This window comes from Myotis yumanensis, unplaced genomic scaffold (genome assembly GCF_028538775.1).
Source record: "Myotis yumanensis isolate MYYU_CA2020_CCGP unplaced genomic scaffold, mMyoYum1.0.hap1 SCAF_6, whole genome shotgun sequence".
Taxonomy (NCBI): domain Eukaryota; kingdom Metazoa; phylum Chordata; class Mammalia; order Chiroptera; family Vespertilionidae; genus Myotis; species Myotis yumanensis.
The window spans coordinates 97,426,723-97,447,110 of NW_027223757.1; the positions used below are offsets into that span (position 1 = coordinate 97,426,723).

General features: G+C 56.2%; 3 protein-coding genes across 3 annotated transcripts; 2 read left to right on the plus strand and 1 right to left on the minus strand.

The window, feature by feature from the left end:
* Positions 1 to 1,062: 1,062 nt before the first annotated feature.
* On the plus strand, positions 1,063 to 2,067 carry IER3 (immediate early response 3). Its single transcript, XM_070419472.1, has 2 exons — positions 1,063 to 1,364; positions 1,451 to 2,067. Exons 1-2 carry the CDS (start codon positions 1,140 to 1,142, stop codon positions 1,694 to 1,696), a joined length of 471 nt encoding a protein of 156 aa, XP_070275573.1. The 5' UTR covers positions 1,063 to 1,139; the 3' UTR covers positions 1,697 to 2,067.
* A 229-nt stretch (positions 2,068 to 2,296) lies between these two features.
* FLOT1 (flotillin 1) lies at positions 2,297 to 11,732 on the plus strand. Its single transcript, XM_070418998.1, has 13 exons — positions 2,297 to 2,359; positions 2,590 to 2,645; positions 2,849 to 2,924; positions 2,997 to 3,087; positions 3,216 to 3,359; positions 3,466 to 3,585; positions 3,669 to 3,764; positions 3,974 to 4,126; positions 9,053 to 9,234; positions 9,412 to 9,457; positions 9,543 to 9,680; positions 10,084 to 10,248; positions 11,435 to 11,732. Exons 2-13 carry the CDS (start codon positions 2,603 to 2,605, stop codon positions 11,462 to 11,464), a joined length of 1,284 nt encoding a protein of 427 aa, XP_070275099.1. The 5' UTR covers positions 2,297 to 2,359; positions 2,590 to 2,602; the 3' UTR covers positions 11,465 to 11,732.
* Positions 11,733 to 14,692: 2,960 nt separating this feature from the next.
* TUBB (tubulin beta class I) lies at positions 14,693 to 18,198 on the minus strand. Its single transcript, XM_070418995.1, has 4 exons — positions 17,983 to 18,198; positions 16,584 to 16,692; positions 16,208 to 16,318; positions 14,693 to 15,916 (listed from the first exon to the last, which is right to left on the minus strand). The coding sequence occupies exons 1-4, from the start codon at positions 18,037 to 18,039 to the stop codon at positions 14,859 to 14,861; spliced, it is 1,335 nt and encodes a 444-aa protein (XP_070275096.1). The 5' UTR covers positions 18,040 to 18,198; the 3' UTR covers positions 14,693 to 14,858.
* Between the last annotated feature and the right edge of the window lie 2,190 nt (positions 18,199 to 20,388).

A 20,388-nucleotide genomic window follows, 5' to 3' on the forward strand; every position in this document is an offset into this window, starting at 1 on the left:
ACGCAGGGTACTCGGGGCTCTGCCTCTGCTTAACCGCCTGAGCGCCAGGCAGGGGCCGTCCCAGGGCGGCCTTTCCTCCGAGAGACTTGCCTGCTTGGTGAGGGCGCATCTGACAACCCAGGGCCTGCTCTCCCCGCCCCCCCCCCCCCCCCACACACACACACACACACTCCTCAGGAGGCACAGGACCCAGGCCCTCCCACCTGTGAGTCTCAGGCGTCCTGGGCCCTTTCTGTACGAACGAAATTCAATGTGTTCTCCCTGTTAACGTCTTACGTCCATTTAGTGAGCAGAGCGCCAGGAACCCAGAAGGAACGAAGGGGAAATGTTTCCACCCCCAACTGGCGTGCGTGTGTCCCGCGCTCCGCCGCAGGGCGGGGTCTGTGTGTGCTGAGCGCTTTTCTTCCTGCGCTTTGCTATTTCTGTAAGGACCTCCGTTTGGCGTGTTTTCTATGTGTAGCTAAGGGCTGTGAGTGCACCTGTGTGCTGGGTCCCTGACTTCGCTGGGTGTGGCCAGACCTCCTCACTGTGTCCTGCTGCCTCCCGGGGGGGACTGCGGCCGGGCCTCCTCTTGACACTGCCCACAGGCATCCTCAGCACCACGTCCAGACTCGTGCCTGAGTGCAGGATCCCACCCCCACACGCACAGCTCACACTCACAGCTCACACAACACACAGCTCACATACGCACAGCTCACATATGCACAGCTCACACATGCACAGCTCACACACTCACAGCACACATGCACAGCTCACACACTCACAGCACACACATGCACAGCTCACACAACGCACAGCTCACACATGCACAGCTCACACACTCACAGCACACATATGCACAGCTCACACATGCACAGCTCACATGCACAGCTCACACATGCACAGCTCACATGCACAGCTCACACACTCACAGCACACACACTCACAGCATACACACAGCTCACACTCACAGCTTACACACCGGCGCAGCTGTGTCACAGGCCAAGTCTCCACCCCCTCCCTTTGCTGAACTGCTGGAATTTCCGCGCGGGCCTCGAGGGGGCGGAGTGAGGGGGCGGAGTGAGGGCCGCCCGGCGGGGCCGTACTTAACTCGCCCGGGAGGCCGGGGCCCCACTCATCTTTCCCACCGCTCAGCTGCCATGTGTCGCTCCCGCTGCTCCCTCCCCACCATGACCGTCCTGCGGGCCCCGACCCCGGCGCCCTCCGCCAGCCCGGGCCCGCGGCGGGGCTCTGGGCCCGAGGTCTTCACCTTCGACCCTCTCCCGGAGCCGGCGGCGGCCCCCGCCTCGCGCCCCAGCGCCTCGCGCCCCTGCGCCTCCCGCGGGCACAGAAAGCGCAGCCGGAGGGTCCTCTACCCCCGAGTGGTGAGTGTCGCCCAAGGGGGGGCCGGGGTGGCGGGCACGGCCGCCGTCGGGCCCGGCTGACCTGTTCCCTCGCCGTCTCCGCGCAGGTCCGGCGCCAGCTGCCCGCCGAGGACGCCAGCCCCGCCAGGAGGCTCCTCTTCCTCCTGCTCGCCGTGGTCTTCTGCCAGGTCCTGACGGCGGAAGAAGGGGTGCCGGAGCCCCGGACCGCGGAGGACGCCCCCGAGCCCGCCCCCGCGCCCCCCGCGCGCGAGCCCCGGAATGTGACGGCGGAGCCCGCGGACCGCGCTCTGGACCTCCGCGCCTTCCTGCCGCGCCCCCCGGCCGCCCTCTGACCGCCGCCGGCCGGACGCGCGGACACGCCGGCGGGTGGGAGGGCGCCAACGCCTCCTGCTGCAGCTCCTATTTATTTATGTGTGTGTATTTATCTGTCCCCCGGCGACCGGGGTGTCTGTAATATTTATTTAACTTATGCGAGGGCGCGGGGCGTGCCCGCGGCCGCCCCTCCCGGCCCCTGGGCGCTGGAAGCGCTGGGACCGGGCCGGGGCCAGGGCCCCCCGTCCTCCAGCACCGAGCCCGGCGGCCGGGGGCAGCGAGGCTCGGCCCGGTCTCCCGAGGCGGCCCGGGCTGGCTGCGGGCGGGGTGGCGGCGGGCCCCGGCAGCGGTATGTTCTGTGAACACAAATAAACCGGTTATTGTGGCGGCATCCGAGTGAGTCTCTGACTGCGGCGAGTCCCCTCCGGGCGCAGGGACCCCGGGACCCGGCGCCCACGTCCGCGGCTCGGTCTGCGGCTCCCGGCCCGCGGCACCCCCGTGACCAGGCCGCGTCACGCGCCGGGGCGGGGCGGGGGCTGCCGGGCAGCGGGGCGGGGCGCGGGGGCTGCCGGGAACGGGGCGGGCGGGGCGGGGCGGGGCTGCGGCGGCCCCGGGTGCGGGCGCGGAGGCGCGGGCTGCGCTTGCAGGAAGGTGGTGCGCGGCGGCCGTGGCTCGGCTCCCAGGTCCGGGGGGTGAGCGGGCGGGGGCCCGGGGGGCGGCGGGAGGTCGGATCCCGGAGAACCGCCGTCGCCGCGGGCGGAGGCGGGTGGGCGGGCGTCGCTGGAGTCTGCGGGGGGGGGGGGGGGGGGGGGGCGGGGGGGGCCGCAGCCGGCCCCGGGTGCGAGGGGACTGGGCGGAGGTGGTGGGAAACAGCCGCTCCGGCCTCCGCGACGCCTTCTCTGCTCCCCGCCAGCTCCCTCGGAGCCATGTTCTTCACCTGCGGCCCCAACGAGGCCATGGTGGTCTCTGGTAAGCGCCGCGCCCGGCCCCGGCCCCGGGAGCCTGGCCCCGCCCTCCCCTCCCGCCAGCGCCCCTGCGCCCGGGCTCCGGCCCCCCCACCTCGCTCCCATCCCCCCCTCCCTGCCCCCCCCCCCGCCCCCCCCCCCGCCAGCTCCCTAGTCCCCGCATCCCCGCATCCCAGCGCGACGCCCGCCCCTGCCCCCGCCTTGCAGGTTTCTGCCGGAGCCCTCCGGTCATGGTGGCCGGCGGCCGCGTCTTCGTGCTGCCCTGCATCCAGCAGATCCAGAGGTGGGTAGGGCGAGCCCGAGGGCCGTCTCCGCTCTCCTCCTTTTCTCACTGCCGCCTTCTCTTTCCCTCTAGGATCTCTCTCAACACATTGACCCTCAATGTCAAGAGTGAGAAGGTTTACACGCGCCATGGGGTCCCCATCTCCGTCACCGGCATCGCCCAGGTGCGGCTTTCAGAGCTCTCCCGGGGTCCTCGCCCCCGCCCCCTCTGTAGTCGCGTCTTCTCCAAGCCCTTGGCTCATCCTCTCTGCTCCGGACGCACCTCACCCTCCCACCCCTCCTCTGCCTGCAGGTGAAAATCCAGGGGCAGAACAAAGAGATGCTGGCGGCCGCCTGCCAGATGTTCCTGGGGAAGACGGAGGCTGAGATCGCCCACATCGCCCTGGAGACGCTGGAGGGCCACCAGAGGGCCATCATGGCCCACATGACTGTGGAGGTGGGCCTGCCGGCCGGGGGCGGGGGGCCGGGGCTGAGCCAGCTGTGGGAGCCGGAGCCAGAGGACCCAGAGCTTAAGTTCCTCCTCCCACCGTCCTTCGTCCTAGGAAATCTATAAGGACCGGCAGAAGTTCTCAGAGCAGGTTTTCAAAGTGGCCTCCTCAGACCTGGTGAACATGGGCATCAGTGTGGTCAGCTACACCCTGAAGGACATTCATGACGACCAGGTAATCCTGCACAGGTGCCCTCTCTGCCCCTGCTCCTCTCTTACACCCTCTTCAGGACTCCAGTTTCCGCATCTCTCCCGCAGGACTACTTGCACTCCTTGGGGAAGGCTCGGACCGCTCAAGTCCAAAAAGATGCTCGGATTGGAGAAGCGGAGGCCAAGCGAGATGCTGGGATCCGGGTGAGAGAGAGAGGTGGGGGGTGGTCTGTGGTCCCCATGGCACTTGAGCACTTGGGGGGAGTGCACAATGGGGGCTGATGGAACTGGGCTGGAGAGGAAATAGATGAGGCCAGGGCTGGGGCCGAGGCAGGGGAGCTGGTAGGAAGCAGGCCCTCCCCCGGGGCCTGCCCACCCTGCTCTGACGCCACACCTGGTCTCTGTGTGGACAGGAGGCCAAAGCCAAGCAGGAGAAAGTGTCTGCTCAGTACCTGAGCGAGATCGAGATGGCCAAGGCCCAGAGGGACTATGAGCTGAAGAAGGCCACCTATGACATCGAGGTCAACACGCGCCGCGCGCAGGCTGACCTGGCCTACCAGCTTCAGGTCAGAGCCCGCCACGGCCGCCCCGCACCACTTCTCTCCGGCTCCCTCTCTCATATTCTGACTCCGACCCCATTTCTGACCCAACTCTTCCATATGAGGGAAATTTAAAAGACCTACACATTTCAGCTAAAAAGCAAAGAAAAGGTCAAGAGGTATATGATCTGCAGGGCTGGTCATGTGTTTAGAGCAGGTTGTGCCCTGTGCAATGGCACCTGGTTGGGGGGTGAACCAGAGCTGAGGTCCAGCCCACGCCCCTCACCAGGCGGTGCATTCTGCACCCCCCAGAGGAAGAGGCGCCGTTTCTCATTTGCACAGGGCAGCCCTGGTGACCAAAGGGTGTGAGGAAGGAAGCCCCGAAGTGGGGCTGTGCCCTTGCCGAGGGAGGCCGGCCGCCCCGGGCATTGCAGATTCTGTACGGAGAGTGCCTGCTCGCGAAGGGTATTGGTAACTCCAGAGTCAGCCCCCTCAGCGCCTTTGCGTTTGCTGCAGACATGCAGGGAGAGGCAGCCACCGAGGGCCTGGCGCACAGCTCCCAGTTGAGGTTGAGCAAGATGTTCTGCTTCTTGAAATGCTTAGACTACAAGCAGTGTTGTCTCCATAGAGTATTTACCTCAGTATATTCACCGCCACAGTCTTCACCTTCCTGTGTTCTTTGTTGGTGATTTCACCGTGTACACGGCCCGGAGCACAGTGCTGAGGTGCTGTCCAGTTTTCCTACGTGTGGGGAGGTGGTGCCGTGAATATGCATTTCCTCCTTCGTTCAGGCACTTGTGTCGTTGGCTGAAAGTTCGTTGGTAATGAACCAACATTTATTACATAAGATGGATTTAAACCAGGGTGGGGAGCCTTTTTTCTGCCAAGGGCCATCCGGATATTTATAACATCATTCGTGGGCCTTACAAAATTATCAACTTAAAAACTAGCCTGCTGTATTTGGCCAGACATTTATTTTTTTGGTTAATACCCCAGGATATTTTTCCATTGAGATATATGTATATATATATATATATATATTTTAGAGCAAGTACAAAGGAGGGGGGGAGAGAGAGAGAAACATCGATGTGAGAGAGCCACATCAATTGGTACCTCCCACACTCACCCCCACCAGGATTGGGGCCGGGAACCTGCAACACAGGTACATGCCCTTGATCAGGAATTGAACCCACAACCCTTTGGTTCGCAGGCCAGTGCTCTAACCACTGGGAAACTCCGGCCGGGGCAATGGTCAATCATTTAATAACTCACCCCAATGCCCTGGCAGGGCCAGGATGTTCCCGCCCCTGCTTTAAACAAACACATAAAACAAGGCTCTACATTGGCCTGTTGATAAAAATGTGGTGGCCAGAGGCTCATGCCACCTAACCCCACATTTCCCCTGGGAACAAAGTAAGTATTTTGTTCTACTTTATACAGCAGAACTACCGTGAAGAACGAGAGTCCACTGAACTTTGAGTAGCCTTTACGCAAAGGATAATGTTAGGAAGTTCGTTTTTGCCAAGCGTTGGTACAGGCTAAAAGCATAGTAAGTGCAAACATCTTTGGTTGCGGGGATAAGTCGCTGGCTTGTGCGTTGCTGCTTGAAGTGTGGTCTGCCTACCAGCAGCAGCAGCAGCCCTGGAGTGTTTGTTGAAAATACAAAGTCTCAGGCTCCAGCCCAGACCGAATCAGAGTCTGCATTTTAACAAAAATCCCTGGGTTGACTCATGCATGCATTGAAGTGTGAGAAGCAGTAACATAAAGGAAACCGCTAGCATGGGTAGGACTATGGGTAAGGTCCCCAATCTATCCATGGCTCTTTCTGTCCGCAGTTGAACGGATTGGCTGGTTTGGGCTCTGTTTAACGTGAGTGAGTTCCTCATTTTGTGCCAGGCTTTGTGCTCGGTAATCTTGAAATGATGACTCAGTCAACAAATACCTATGAAGTGCCTACTATGTGCCAGACATTGTTTTAGAGGCGAGGATAAACGTGTGAGTGAGACAGAAGAGATTCCTGCTTACAGAGCATGCCAACGCGCGGCGCAGGGCTTCAAGGCACCAGGCTTTGACAGCAGTGGGGTTACTATATGAGGTCGGGTGCTCAGAAGAATGCTGTATTTGAAATAAAACCTGAAGATGCGAAAGAACCTGCAATGTAGAGAGTCGTGGGCCAAGAGTATTCTAAACCGGTGATGCTCACACAGAGCCTTTGTGCTGATGGACATGGTCTGCATTTTGCAGTGATGCTGAGCACTTGAAATGCAGTGGGTGAAATTGTGACTGAGGAACTGCATTTTGAGTTTTAGTGACTATTAATTTAAATTTAAATAGCCGTATGTGGCTAGTGGCCAGGCAGGGGACCAGCAGGTGGAAAGGCCTGAGGTGGGAAAGAACTTGGCATGTCCCAGGAGCAGAAAGGGGGCTTCTGATTGGTGTGGCTCGCGTGCTGCGGGAGAGGAGGCCAGGCTAGGTCACGGAGCGCTCGGGGAGCCATGGCGGACACTTCGAAGAGACTCAAAGCGCCAGAGAGGTGCTGTGGTTCAGTTTATGTTTGTATAAGGGTCAGACTGGCTGCTGTGTGGGGAATCGATTGTCAGAAGAAAGGCAGAAGGGAGACTAGTTGGAAGCTTTTTCATTGTCAGAAGAAAGGCAGAAGGGAGACTAGTTGGAAGCTTTTTCATTGTCAGAAGAAAGGCAGAAGGAGACTAGTTGGAAGCTTTTTCAAAGATGATGGATTGAATACATGCAGCTAAAACCTCATTACAACCACATAGAGTGATTTTGAGAGAGAAGAAAGGGAGGAATGGCCACCGTAGCATCGCTTTGGAAGCTGGAAAGCATGGTCGTTAACTGAGCAGGGCTGACAGGCGCCGTGTCTGAGGCTCAGGAGCTGGTGCAGCCGTGGCCTGAAGACTGTCAGAATCAGTAAAAAGAGGGGAAGAGCCACTTCTCCGACTCCCTTGCTGACTCCCTGCCTGTGGGTCCCTTCCCTGGTCTCTCTGCCCAGCAGACATCTGGGGGGTTGTCTGGTGAGAGTAAACCAGAGGGTGTGACGTGGGGCAGCCGGACACGGGCGAGGGGCCCTCGGCAGCAGGGCCGTGAACAGACTATGCACCTGTCTCGGGCCACGTGCTGGCCCCTTCTCGCCCCGGGTCACTCGGCTCCCAGAGCTCCGTCTTCCAAAGAATAGATGAGAAGAGTGCCCTGGGAACATGGCCGCCCCCAGGGAGAGACTTAACGATCCCGGAGCCCGGGGTTTCCCGGCTGGTGACCTGCCCCTGCCGGCCACCCAGAGTGAAGTTCTGTCCACAGGCTCCGCCCACAACCCGGAGCTGCTCCCAGTGCGGTCAGCCTCTGGCTGTGAGCAGACAGCCAAGGGCACCTGTCTGAGTGGGAGACAGCAAGGCCAAGAGGAGGCGACGGCTATGCAGGGAAAAGAAAGCTTTTGAAAAAATAAATGTGCTCGGTGAGATAAAAGAAGGATCCACATCTAGGAAGTCAGGAGATAGAACAGAGAACAAGAAACAGCTCTTAGAAATTAATAAACCCCAATAAATTCAATAAAGGGGGGAGTAATAAAATGGCATAAATTTCCAAATCACGTTGGAAGAGAAATTCTAATAAAACTCCCCAGAAAAATAGAAAGAACAGATGGGTGGAGGAGCGGCCAGGCCAGCAGCTCCAACAGACAAAGAAAGGGGGAGGAAATAACCAAGTGAAGAATTTACAAAATGTTGATGTTTTGAGGGGTGTGAGTTTCGAAATTGAAACAACCCACCAAGTGCCCAACACAATTAGTGAAAAGCATCTATATTGAAACACATCACTGAAATTTCAGATCCCTGAGAACAAGAAACGATCCAGAAGCTTCCAGAGAACTTTTCTCAAAGGGTCAGGCATCAAAATGACTAGATTTCTTAAGAAGTTAGAAGGCCATGGAGCAATGCCTTCAAAACTCTGATGAGAATGATTTCAACATAGTAACTGTACTCAGCCTCACTAATTGAAGTAGCAGGGCAGAGTAAGTCTGAGAAGACGGCCTAGAAAACCTACCGCCCACAGACTCGTCCAAGGAAGCGGCTGGAGGTGGAGTCCTCCAGAAGGTGGCCTTACGCTGCCCGGGAGCAGCAAGTCCAGTTTGGAAAAGGCTTGACATTTTCAGGTGGGGCCAGTCCAGGCAGGGACACCCCAGCCACGATGGTGATGGGGCTGGAGCACCGAGACGGAAGGACGTGCGCTCCTTCCCTGCACCTCCTCGCTGACATCCGGCAAGGGCGCCCTGCTCCCTGGGTGCCGGGAGGAAGAGCCGAAATCCGCCTAAATAAGAGGCACCTGTGTGCAGGTTCCTGCGCATGCTTGCCGAGTGCCCCTGGAAGGGTACGCAGGACGCTGGGCACTGGTGGCTTTCAGGGAGGGAGCCAGGTCGTTTGCAGAAATATTGGAAGCCTGACTTCTCACCGTGTGCTTTTCTCTCTTGATTTTGTACCAGATGCAAAAATAAAAGTGAAAAGGCGCCCACGCACAGCCCCTGGAAGGGAAGCAGGAGCCTGTTGCAGGAGTGGGCGCAGTGGGTGGCTTGCACTAAGGTGGAGAGAGCCAGACGGGGTGGCCCTCATGCCACCAGGTGCTCACACTAGAGGGAGAGATGGTGGGAAACGAGTCCATGGGAGCTCCTGGAGGGACTGCGGCCGGCCGGCCGGCCTGCCTGCCTGCGGAGGCCACTGGGTCCCCGCCCTGTCCAGCTCGGACAGGCTGCCTGGGAGTCCTGGTCCTGGGTGCGCGCTCTGAGGAGGATCGGGCCGTGCATGCGTGGGTCTGTATAAGAAACGGACTCCCCGGGGCCGGCGGAACTGTCCTGGGACCACTCCACCTACCCCACCCGGAGCCCTGCCCTGGCCTCCCTGGTCCTGGGCACTTGCCTTTCACCCTGACGCCGAGCATCCCTCCCAGGTGGCCAAAACCAAGCAGCAGATCGAGGAGCAGCGGGTGCAGGTGCAGGTGGTGGAGCGGGCCCAGCAGGTGGCAGTGCAGGAGCAGGAGATTGCCCGCCGGGAGAAGGAGCTGGAGGCCCGCGTGCGGAAGCCGGCGGAAGCCGAGCGCTACCGGCTGGAGCGCCTAGCAGAAGCTGAGAAGTAAATGCCCTTCCCCCGCCCGTCCCGCCCCTTCCCACCGGGCGCCCCCAGATAAAGAGCCGAGGTCTTCACCACCTGGACTCCTCCTGTGGAGCTCAGGTGGTAGGAGCCTCCACCCCGCTCGGGCCTCCCCCCTGCAGCCAGGGCCTCAGCTCCTCTGCACCCCTGTTTGCCCAGGTCCCAGCAGATCATGCAGGCGGAGGCCGAAGCAGAGTCTGTGAGGGTGAGTTTGGAGGTGTTGCTGCGGAGCTGGGGTTTCTCACCCTCACCAGCTCCCTTCACATCACAGTGTCCTGTGCCCTCCCCAGATGCGGGGGGAGGCCGAGGCCTTCGCCATTGGGGCCCGGGCCCGGGCTGAGGCCGAACAGATGGCCAAGAAGGCAGAAGCGTTCCAGCTGTACCAGGAGGCTGCTCAGCTGGACATGCTGCTGGAGAAGCTGCCCCAGGTCAGGCCATGTGCCAGGTGTCACCAGAGCCAGGCTAGGGGACCATGAGTTAGGGAGGGGAGTTATAAGCCAATGACCAAAGTGAAAAAGGATGATCTGTAAGACGGGTCTTAAAAAACCCAGGGTAGCCCTGGCCAGTGTGGCTCAGTGGCAAGAGCATGCACCCGAGGGTCGTGGGTTCAATTCCCGGTCAAGAGCAGGTACCTGGGTTGCAGGTTTGACCCCCGGCTATCAGGACACGTGTGGGAGGCCATCAGTCGCGATGTTTCTCTCTCCCCCCTCCCTTCCACTCTCTAAAAATCAATGGAAGAATGTCCTCAGATGAGGATTCACAAAGCCCCAGGGGAAAGCCTTTCAGGAGGGTGCGATCGGTCACAGCACCGAGTGGACGTCTCGCCCGCAGGTGGCAGAGGAGATCAGTGGTCCCTTGACCTCGACCAAAAAGATCACACTGGTGTCGAGTGGGAGTGGGGCCGTGGGGGCGGCCAAAGTGACGGGGGAAGTACTGGACATCCTGAGCCGCCTGCCGGAGAGCGTGGAGAGACTCACGGGCGTCAGCATCTCCCAGGTGAGGCTCCCGCCCTGCCGCGCGCGCGCTGCACGTGAACATGTATTAGCTGCTCTCTGTGCCAGTGCTCAGCTTCGACATGAATTTTTTTTATAAAAGAATGTTTTAATGGAACTACCCCTGAGGTACGTGGTGTTTTACAAAGCAGAGAAGCTGAACGCCAACGTGTCAGCAACGTGGCCCACATCATGCAGCTGGGGAGCCAGCTTCCCGCCCAGCCCCTGTCCAGCCCCTGTCCAGCACAGGAGCTGGGAGTCTGCTGACAGTTAATTCCAAGGCATATCACTGCTTTTCTCGGCCTGTTGACTCACTTGGAGGTTATGGTAGAGGTCAGAGAGCGGCTCTGAAACCTGCTGGGGTGCAAATCCTAGTGTGTGCCGTGATCGGAGACGTTCTCAACTTCTGTACGTGTCTCCTCACAGCTTAATAACAGCAACTACCTGTTGAATTGTTACAGGGATTAAATGTGTAATACACAGTCCAGTCCTCGGGTTACGTCGGACTCGACGTATGTCGTTTCGTGGTTATGTTGCCATCTCCCATTTATTTATTTAAAAAAAGTTCCATCATTTCGACGTATGTACATATGTGCTTTATGTTTTTTATTATTTATTTAGCACAAGTAAAGGTCAGGAATTGTTATCTTTTAATTTTTTTTTACTGTTTCATTCATTACTGCTGTGTCTGTGCTCCATGTGAGTGAGGTAGGTGCTTACATGGGTGGGTTCCGACTGACGGCGAAAAGTCGCACCGTAGGAACGGATCTCCGACGTCACCCGAGGACCTACTGTATTTGCAAAGTGTTTACAGCACTGCCTGGTACATAGTAGGTGCCATATACGAGTGTGTTAAACAGAGAAGTTCATGTATAAGGAAAAGCATCGGACCACTTCCGGGGGTGCCTCGGAGCCTCCTGGAGGCCCGCAGCGGAGGGTTGGGTCTTCGAGCCACGCTCTGGCCCCTCCCACACCCGTTCAGTAAGTCTCTGCGGGGCGAGGGGGTGAGGTAGCTGCCGGAAAGCTAGCAGACCCCTCACTGTGCCATCTGCCTGGAACTCATGCAAATGATATTGGATGTAAACTGTAATTGGGGAAAAAGAAAAAACTAGAAAAATTCTGGGTGTGCATTCCTCCAAATGGAGCGTGAGGGAAGTTCCCGTGTCACCCGCTGTTGTCTTTTTTACCAGGTGAACCACAAGCCTTTGCGAACTGCCTGAGCCCTCAACCTTCGCCGATGCCTCGCCTTGTGGTTCAAGCTGCCTGAACGACCCCATGCTGCATGCATGTCAGCTGGCCTCCCAGAGCACGTCCTTGGGCAGTGGGATTCCACCGCTCACCTCTCCTTGCCAAATAGCCGTGCCTTGCCCCCTGCCCGGGCCCACACCACCAAGACTGCCAGTCCGCCAAGGGTTCCGTGCCAGCTGTCCGATCATCCCCCTCCACCCAGCTTGTTTAGTTTCCTAATTAAACGACACTGAGCCTGTGGCCCAAAATTGTTTTCTGATCAAGACTGAGGGATAGCTGCAGGTTCTCAACTTGCCGGATAAATTGCTGCTAAGCCTTCACACTTGTGAACAGTGAAGGTAAAACAGAACTCACTTGAAGTGAATGTTAGAACACAGCTTGCTTCCTTCCAGTCAGCTTTTTAGAATGGGAGAGTTACTTGTACACTGAGGGGTTGTGGAATTAACTCCCCCCAAAAATCTTGGTTTAGTCCAGTGGTGTTAGAAGAAGGGGGGGGTGTCGGTCGGTCGATGGGAGACACGGCGCAGGCGGGCCACGGGACACTCAGCGCAGGCGAGGCGCACGCGATTCATGCACGAGTTGAGTGAGCCAGTTAGTCAGCAGTCTCATGTGCAGTGGTTAGTGCTAGTCGCGTCTGCAAATCGCGCACGGGTGACAAAAGTACCTACTCGAAGCATAAAGTTACCTGTATTTTTTCAACCAGCTGCAAATCCTATAGGGATTTTTGTCATCAATTTAAGAATTGTAATTATTTTGTGTTGGTGGCTTTATTATAAAATGAAACATTTTTTTAGATGTATACAAGACGAGTGTGGATGGGAGAGTTGGAAGGGGTCAACCTCAGCGAACGTACCTCAATCAGATTGAGGATGTTTTTTAGCAAAGGCCAGCTTAGTAGTACCCTAAGTTAATAACAGTGTACCTACCTATATAGTTTAAGTTTAAAAAATTTGGCTCTCAAAAGAAATTTCAATCATACTGTTGATATTTGGCTCCGTTGACTAATGAGTTTGCCAACCACTGCTTTAGTCAGAAAGCATGTTGATATGGAAGGAATGTAAAAATTGCATTAGTCCCTAGAATTACTGAAAATTGGCCAAGGGAAATGGACTTAAATTTCCAGGTAACTTTGAGACTTATTTTGTGCAACTTAAAAGTATGAGATAGTGCGCAGCCAGAGTGGCTCGGCTGGTTCCGTGTCACCTCGTGCACCCCGAGGTCGCCGCGTGCACCCCCAGGCACAGCCCAGGACGGCACGCAGGAGCCGGTCCATGTTCCACTCTCACAAGGATGTTTCTCCCTCTCCCTGCCTTTCTCTCTAGGAATCAATAAAAAAATCTCCAACAAAAGAACATAATAGAGCAGCAGTGTTTAGAATAGGCCCGTGGGTGGCGTCCATGCTCGTCACCTTCACCTTAGGTTGTCTGAGAAAACCCACGTGGTTGCATACAACCCGAGGAATCCTGGGTGCTGTGCACGGAGGATGGGCAGCAGTGGCCTAACTCAGTGGTCGGCAAACCGCGGCTCTCGAGCCACATGCGGCTCTTTGGCCCCTTGAGTGTGGCTCTTCCACAAAATACCACGTGCGGGCGTGCACATACAGTGCGATTGAAACTTCGTGACCCATGCGCAGAAGGCGGTTTTGGGCCTGGGCGAGTCTATTTTGAAGAAGTATTGTTGATATTTGGCTCTGTTGACTAATGAGTTTGCCGACCACTGTTCTAACTCATTCATGCTTCTTCTGGAGCAGCTGAGACTGCTGGGATCCAACCTGGTTTGGGTTCAGTCCATTTCAATTCCTACATGTTGCCGGAGTATGTGCACTTATGCCCACTCTAGTTAAGACTGCTGGGGGGGGGGGGGGGGGGGGTTGGGTACCAGAGGTGAAGACCTGAGGGTCAGTTAAAGATTTTCTCACCCATTCGCGGAGAACAGAATACATGTGTAAGTGAACCAGTCAGCTAAATGAGCACACGTCTTGCAAATATTTTTTCAATTCCCATGTATTTTTGGCTTTGGGGGCAATGTCATTTTTTTCAATATGAAAAAATAGTTCAACGCAACAGAAATTTTAAGTGTGGATAGGACAAAACCAAAGGTGTGTATGTGGGGGAGGGGGTGGGCAGTAACAAAAGAAATGTCACCAAAAGACAAGAGGTGTCCTGTCCCCTCGGGGAATGACTCCAACATCTAGGCGACAGTGTACCTTTCATACACGGACTGATACTCCTTTGGGTAAGAAACGGTGATGGAGAGGACCTTTCAGGAGGCTTAGGGGCAGAGGGGTCCTGGTTCTCCCTGGAACCCCTTCTCCATGCAGAGGAAGGAAGGGATTCCATGTGAGGTGGAGGTAAAGTGGAAGAGGGAAGGATCCTACTGGATGGAGTGGGGCAGACCCTGCCAAGGAAACAGCTCATGACTGAAAATGGAGATACTGTTAATGCCTCCCCCAAAGCTAAAGGTGGAGCAGGAGCACATACCTGGAAACTAGGACTCAAACAACCTGAATCCCATTCTCCAAAACGGGGTGAACGCCACCCACTCTTCATAGGAACCTCAGCTGGCTGGTTGGCGTGGTTCTTTCCCATGGCTGCCTGCGGGCTTGGGGGTGTTTTCAGTACAGGTCTGAGTGGGACCTGGATGACATCCAGCTTTCTTGGATAATTATGCTGAAAACAGGAAAATAGTAACTGGGCCCTGGCTGGTGTGGCTCGGCTGGTTGGGCATCATCCCATGCATGGAAGGGTTGCTGGTTTGATTTGAGGTCAAGAGCACAAGCTCAATCCCTGATAGGGGGTATGCAGGAGTCAGCTGATCCATGTTATGTCCTCACATCAATGTTTCTCACTTTCTCTAAAAAACCATTTTTAAAATCTATATATATAAAAGCCTAAGCCACTGTTACAACGGGTCAACCAAACGCTATGACGCACACTGACCACCAGCAGGCAGACGCTGCTGCCCCCTGATGGTCAGTGCAGTCCCACAGTCACCCTCCCACGGTCCCTTCTCACACCCACACCCCGACCGGCCAGGCCTAGGGACCCCTCCTGTGTGTATGTATGTATATATATATATATATATATATATATATATAAAATTTAACTGGATAGGAGGAAATAGGCACCAGAAGGAAATAAAAGTTACCCAGCAGAATGCCAGAAATACAGATTTCCCGGTGTGGAACAAGAGAGGAGACATTCAAGAAACAATGAATATTTATTGAGCCCTATTATGTGCCAGGCATTGTTCTAGAACACCCCTAAAAGAAAGAAAAAAAGGCAAAAATGCAAATTCTGAGGGAGACGAAAGGGGCAGCTGAGGAAAAAGGCTGAGGGAGCGGAGAAGCGGAGTGCAGGCGCGGCCTCAGGCCTCCTCTTCGGCCTCCTCACCAAAATCCTCCTCCTCCTCGGCCGTGGCGTCCTGGTACTGCTGGTACTCGGACACCAGGTCGTTCATGTTGCTCTCGGCCTCCGTGAACTCCATCTCGTCCATGCCCTCGCCCGTGTACCAGTGCAGGAAGGCCTTGCGCCGGAACATGGCGGTGAACTGCTCCGAGATGCGCTTGAACAGCTCCTGGATGGCCGTGCTGTTGCCGATGAAGGTGACCGCCATCTTCAGCCCCCGGGGCGGGATGTCACAGACAGCTGTCTTGACGTTGTTGGGGATCCATTCCACAAAGTAGCTGCTATTCTTGTTCTGCACATTGAGCATCTGCTCGTCCACCTCCTTCATGGACATCCGCCCACGGAAGACAGCAGCCACGGTGAGGTAGCGGCCGTGGCGGGGGTCGCAGGCAGCCATCATGTTCTTGGCATCAAATACCTGCTGGGTGAGTTCGGGTACAGTGAGGGCGCGGTACTGCTGGCTGCCCCGGCTGGTGAGGGGGGCGAAGCCGGGCATGAAGAAGTGGAGGCGGGGGAAGGGCACCATGTTGACGGCCAGCTTGCGCAGGTCAGCGTTGAGCTGGCCAGGGAAGCGGAGGCAGGTGGTGACCCCGCTCATGGTGGCCGAGACAAGGTGGTTCAGGTCCCCATAGGTGGGCGTGGTCAGCTTGAGGGTGCGGAAGCAGATGTCGTAGAGGGCCTCGTTGTCGATGCAGTAGGTCTCATCCGTGTTCTCTACCAACTGATGGACCGAGAGGGTGGCGTTGTAGGGCTCCACCACCGTGTCGGACACTTTGGGCGAGGGCACCACGCTGAAGGTGTTCATGATGCGGTCGGGGTATTCTTCACGGATCTTGCTGATGAGCAAGGTGCCCATCCCAGAGCCTGTGCCCCCGCCCAGCGAGTGGGTCAGCTGGAAGCCCTGCAGGCAGTCGCAGCTCTCAGCCTCCTTCCGCACCACGTCCAGGACCGAGTCGACCAGCTCAGCCCCCTCTGTATAGTGGCCCTTGGCCCAGTTGTTCCCGGCCCCAGACTGACCTGGAATGGGGCCAGGAGGCAAGCTTGATTAGTAAAGTGCAGTACATGCACATCACATCTTCACCTCGAACCTCTTGGGATAATGCCTCTGGGACTATTTTTTCTCCCTCACCTGTGACATATGTCCCTAGTAGTTTACCAAGTGCGGCAGCCACCCCCACCCTCCATCAGCTCTCAGAACATGGCCCTATAAAAGCTCTCCAGCACAATAATCATTTCCTAACTCTTCCTGCCCTCTTGCACCCAAATAAATGGAATATGATGCCATCTGCATGTATCTGTATAACTTACCAAAAACAAAGTTGTCTGGTCTGAAGATCTGGCCAAAAGGACCAGAGCGAACAGAGTCCATGGTACCTGGTTCTAGATCCACCAAGATAGCACGAGGGACATATTTCCCACCTGCAGGGAAGAAAAGTAGAGGAATGAACATTGGCAGAAGGTAGATAAATTGGGGCTGGATGACAGCCAGGGACCCAAACGTGTGATTCCAGGGGCTGCTACCAAGTGCAGCAGAGTCTTTGATCCCCATGGTGAGAAATTACACAGAGGAAGGTTTACAAAGGAAAAGGATAGATTCATTCGAAGGAGTTAAGGGTTCCCTAGGAATGGAAAGAGACGCCAGGAGGAGGAGATGGCGCCTGATCTTCCCGGCTCCTCCCCTCACCTGTGGCTTCATTGTAATACACGGAGATGCGGTCCAGCTGCAGGTCGCTGTCCCCATGGTAGGTGCCGGTGGGGTCGATGCCATGTTCATCACTGATCACCTCCCAGAACTGTCAGGAAAGAACGGTGAACCCTCAATTATGCCCCTGCTTCCACCACTTTAATTCCAAACACACTGTGCAGGCATCCCCTCCATCTGCCTGCGCGCCCCTCCCTCTGACACCTCCACCCACGGGAAAGCCGCCTTGCGATGTGAAATGATGTCCAGCTGGGGGGGCCGGCGATCGCAGACACAGATGGGGTGGACGCAGGTGGCTAACCTAACTAGGTAAGCTCACCCCTCGCCCCCACGCAGGGCATGCAAGCCGCGCACAGAGGGCCAGAGAAACCAGCTGCCGCAGCGACCGACCCCCGCCCTCCGCCCGGCGGTGCGCACGCCAAGCTGCTGACAAAGGGAGGCGTCGCGCGTGGGCGGGGCCGAGGCGCGAATTCAGCGCGCGAGGGGCGGGGCCTGCCCTGAGCTAGCGCCCCCCCTGGCGGCCCGCGGGGCACAGCGCCCGCCCCTGAGCCCAGCCCTTTTGCTACAATGTAGCGGCCGATAGCGGCCGCACTTTCTCCCCCGCTACACTGTAGCCGCGCGCAAAAGGAAAGAAAGAAATACCCCCTTGGCCTCGGAATTGTATCCCTTGGCTAACTTCCCCTCCTCTTGCTTTAAAGGAGGATTGTCTTGCTTTCTCCCACAATTTAGTCCTGAGGGGACCCTTTAAAGAAAAGGAAGCCCTCCTTTTCACCTTATCTGTTCAAGCCCTAAAAGGGTCTCTAAGCGGAAATAAAGGAAGCAAAATGAATCCAGCTCATATTAGCCTTCCATCCACGAAAAACTACGGGCCTGCCCCGCGGGAATCAGGGGCGCGCCGAGACCCCTGGTCTTTCGTGGAGGTAACGCGTCCCCAGCTTGGGAACCGGGGTCTGCAGGTGTCCCCCCATCCTCGCCCCTTTCACCTCGGGCTTGGCCTGCGAAACCCCGCCAAGGGGGATGCACATGGAGGAACCTCGCCTCGCTTTGTCTCGGCCAGTTTCCGCATCTCCTTCCCTCCCCGACCCTCGGACCGTTAGGGGATTCCCTTTAAGTAAAACCTTACAGAACCTCGGTCTTCCAGTCCCTCAAACCTCAAGGGTGCTTTTGATAGCTTCCCCAAAATGATTCTGAAAAAAAAAAAATTCCCCTTTTTCCAAAAGAAAATTCTACTGCAAATGTGTATTATACATATAAAATTTCCTTTTGGCAAAGGTTGGCTAAGGCTGGAGACGGCAAACAGCCCACAACCACTCTGCATAGTTTATCTGGATTCTTTTCTTCTCAAAAAGAAATAGAGTAAAAAGAGGTTTAAAATCCTTACCTTGGCACCAATCTGGTTGCCACACTGACCCGCCTGGATGTGCACGATTTCCCTCATGGTTCAAATTTTAAAATTTTGCCCGCTTCAAAAGTGTGTATGGGGCAAGAAAATCTCTAATCTTTTCTCCGCTGCTCAAGGCGGTAGGATGGGACGTGGCCGGAGGCTGGAGCAGCGAGTCCGCACGCCGCGGCTGGCAGGCTGCGAGAGGCAGAAAGGCGAGCGCGGGGCGCGGGCGAAGCAGCGAGGGCGGGGCGCGTGCGCCGGCGGGGGCGGGAGCTGCCGCGCCGCGCTCCGAGACAAAGCCTCCGCGAGGCGGGCCCTGATTAGTCGACGCTGGTCAGGCAGCCGCCGTCCATTGGCCTCTGCTCGGGCGAACGAGCGCAGTCCTCTCTGGGAGTTGTAGTCCTCCATTGTTGTCCGCACTGCAAAAAGGAAGGGGCGGATGGGTGGATACTGGTTTGGGGTGTTTGGGATTTGGGGCGTTTTATGAAAATGACCTTGCCAAGATGACTTTCCTCTAGGTCTGAGTTTTTTTAATGCAAAAAGGGAGTCGTTTTCGGGGCTGCAGGAATTAGGAACCACAGGGTGCTGGCGTTGGAAGGTGGGGTGGCCACGCCCTGAAAGCTCCCCGCTGCGGTAGCTCTGGGGAAGACGGGGCTGCTGAGCTCAGCGAAAGCGGGAGCACCGGCCCTCGGCTCTGCTGTCTAACAACTGGCCCTTTGGTGACCCGAGACATGAACACTAAGCCGCTGCTCCCCCAGATACCTCAAGAAGGAGAGGACTATTTCCTTGGGAGTTTCTAACGATAACATTTAGAAAGAGAAACAAAATTGCAGCAAGGGCTTTACAGGATAGAGATGCAATTGTCTGGAGGGTATGTTCAAAGAATAAACGAATGGTTGAGAAAAGCTCATATCCGGGTCTTGGAAGCCAGAAGTCTCCGTCCATGTAGGACATCTGGGCCTTAGAGCAGCGTTGGAGACTCCGTGGTTTTGTCAAACACAGAGCCATGGGGTGAGCTGCCTGCCAGAATTTCATTCTTTCCAGCCTGCCTTTCCACACTTTGAAGTCCGTGGTTTTTCAGTTCGCGGTTTTCAAGAGCCTCAGGATATAAATTTCAAAATGGGGAGAGGGTATTCACGGGAGAAAATTGGATGGGTTCAAATCAAAGTGCCACGCTTTTTCTCCCGGATTAACTCACTTGGTAGATTCTGAGCTAGATTCTGAGTGTCCCCCAGGCCAGGAGCGAGGGACACAAAAATGATTATGAATTAGCCCCTGGCTTCCAGGACCTTGCAATCGGGTGAAAAGTGGACAAAGAATAGGGTGTAGTAAGCACTATAATAGAGGACACGTGATATCAAGGTCATCATTGTTACTTCTTGGAGTCAATACACATCTCTCAGTCATAAATAAAAGAACATCCAATTGTGTAAGAAGACCCCTTTACCCATTTAAAATAGAATGATTTGGGGCATAATCACAATGAAAGTGGTTCTTTTGTGATAGTGGAGTTTAGAATTTAGAATCAAAGGACTGGTTTCAATTAGTCCCTACCTTATACGAGCTGTAGAAACCTAGCCACGTCATTGAACGTAGCAGAGCTTCAATTTCTCTGTAAAATCTACTTCTATTTGATAGTTGTGGTCAGAATGAAGTGAGATAGCGAATGAAAAAGGACGTTCTACATTATACACATGTCAAATTTTACTATCCTCTTCTTGCTTGTCTTAGTATGGGATAATGAAATAAATTGTTTTATCCTTTCTTCATTCCTTGAAATACCTCGGTCAGCCTTGAGAGGTTAGCAAAAAGGGTTCCCTCTGTTGGCCTAGGGATCTTTGCTTTAGGTGAACGATCTAAAATATCCATCAGGGCTATATTCTCAGGGAGAAAATGACATGACTTCCACACAAGCAAATCAAAAGGAAATGAACTTCCATTGCAGTGAGGAGTCCTCAAGCGCCACGCCTGCGGGCTGCTCTCCAAACTGCAGCCTCCGGCCACGACAGCAACTCAGTTCCATTTCCCTGAGTCAGCAACCACCAGGTCTGGGAGGCCTTGGCAGGAGCCGCTCTAGGCGCCGCCCGCAGCGAGACTCTGTGGTCGTGGTTCGGGTGTCTGCGCGGGAATGGGCGGCGGGCGGGGACGCGGCCGGGGTGGCTCCTGGACCTGCCCAATCGAGGTGCGCGCTTCCGAACGCGCGCGGCGGTCTCGCCTCTCTCAGCGGGTTTCCGGCCCCAGGAGAGCCGCCCCTGAGAGCGGTAGGGGCGGGGTGGGGGCGGGGCCTCCGCCTGGGCTGCGTCAATCGGCTCGCAGCGGGCTGTGAAAGACAGCGACTGGAACCAATCAGCGGACCGGCTCGGCTCGGCGGGAGCGCTCGCGCCATCGCGTCACGGCCGTTAC

Excerpts from the sequence above, each read along its gene's own strand:
- IER3 (XM_070419472.1), top strand. The coding sequence starts at position 1,140 with ATGTGTCGCTCCCGCTGCTCCCTCCCCACCATGACCGTCCTGCGGGCC. Across the intron at positions 1,365-1,450 it reads GGGTCCTCTACCCCCGAGTG|GTCCGGCGCCAGCTGCCCGC; the intron begins GTGAGTGTCGCC and ends GTCTCCGCGCAG.
- FLOT1 (XM_070418998.1), top strand. The coding sequence starts at position 2,603 with ATGTTCTTCACCTGCGGCCCCAACGAGGCCATGGTGGTCTCTG. Across the intron at positions 3,360-3,465 it reads TGGCCCACATGACTGTGGAG|GAAATCTATAAGGACCGGCA; the intron begins GTGGGCCTGCCG and ends CCTTCGTCCTAG. Across the intron at positions 10,249-11,434 it reads CGGGCGTCAGCATCTCCCAG|GTGAACCACAAGCCTTTGCG; the intron begins GTGAGGCTCCCG and ends CTTTTTTACCAG.
- TUBB (XM_070418995.1), bottom strand. The coding sequence starts at position 18,039 with ATGAGGGAAATCGTGCACATCCAGGCGGGTCAGTGTGGCAACCAGATT. Across the intron at positions 16,693-17,982 it reads GCAACCAGATTGGTGCCAAG|TTCTGGGAGGTGATCAGTGA; the intron begins GTAAGGATTTTA and ends CTTTCCTGACAG. Across the intron at positions 15,917-16,207 it reads ACCAGACAACTTTGTTTTTG|GTCAGTCTGGGGCCGGGAAC; the intron begins GTAAGTTATACA and ends GCCCCATTCCAG.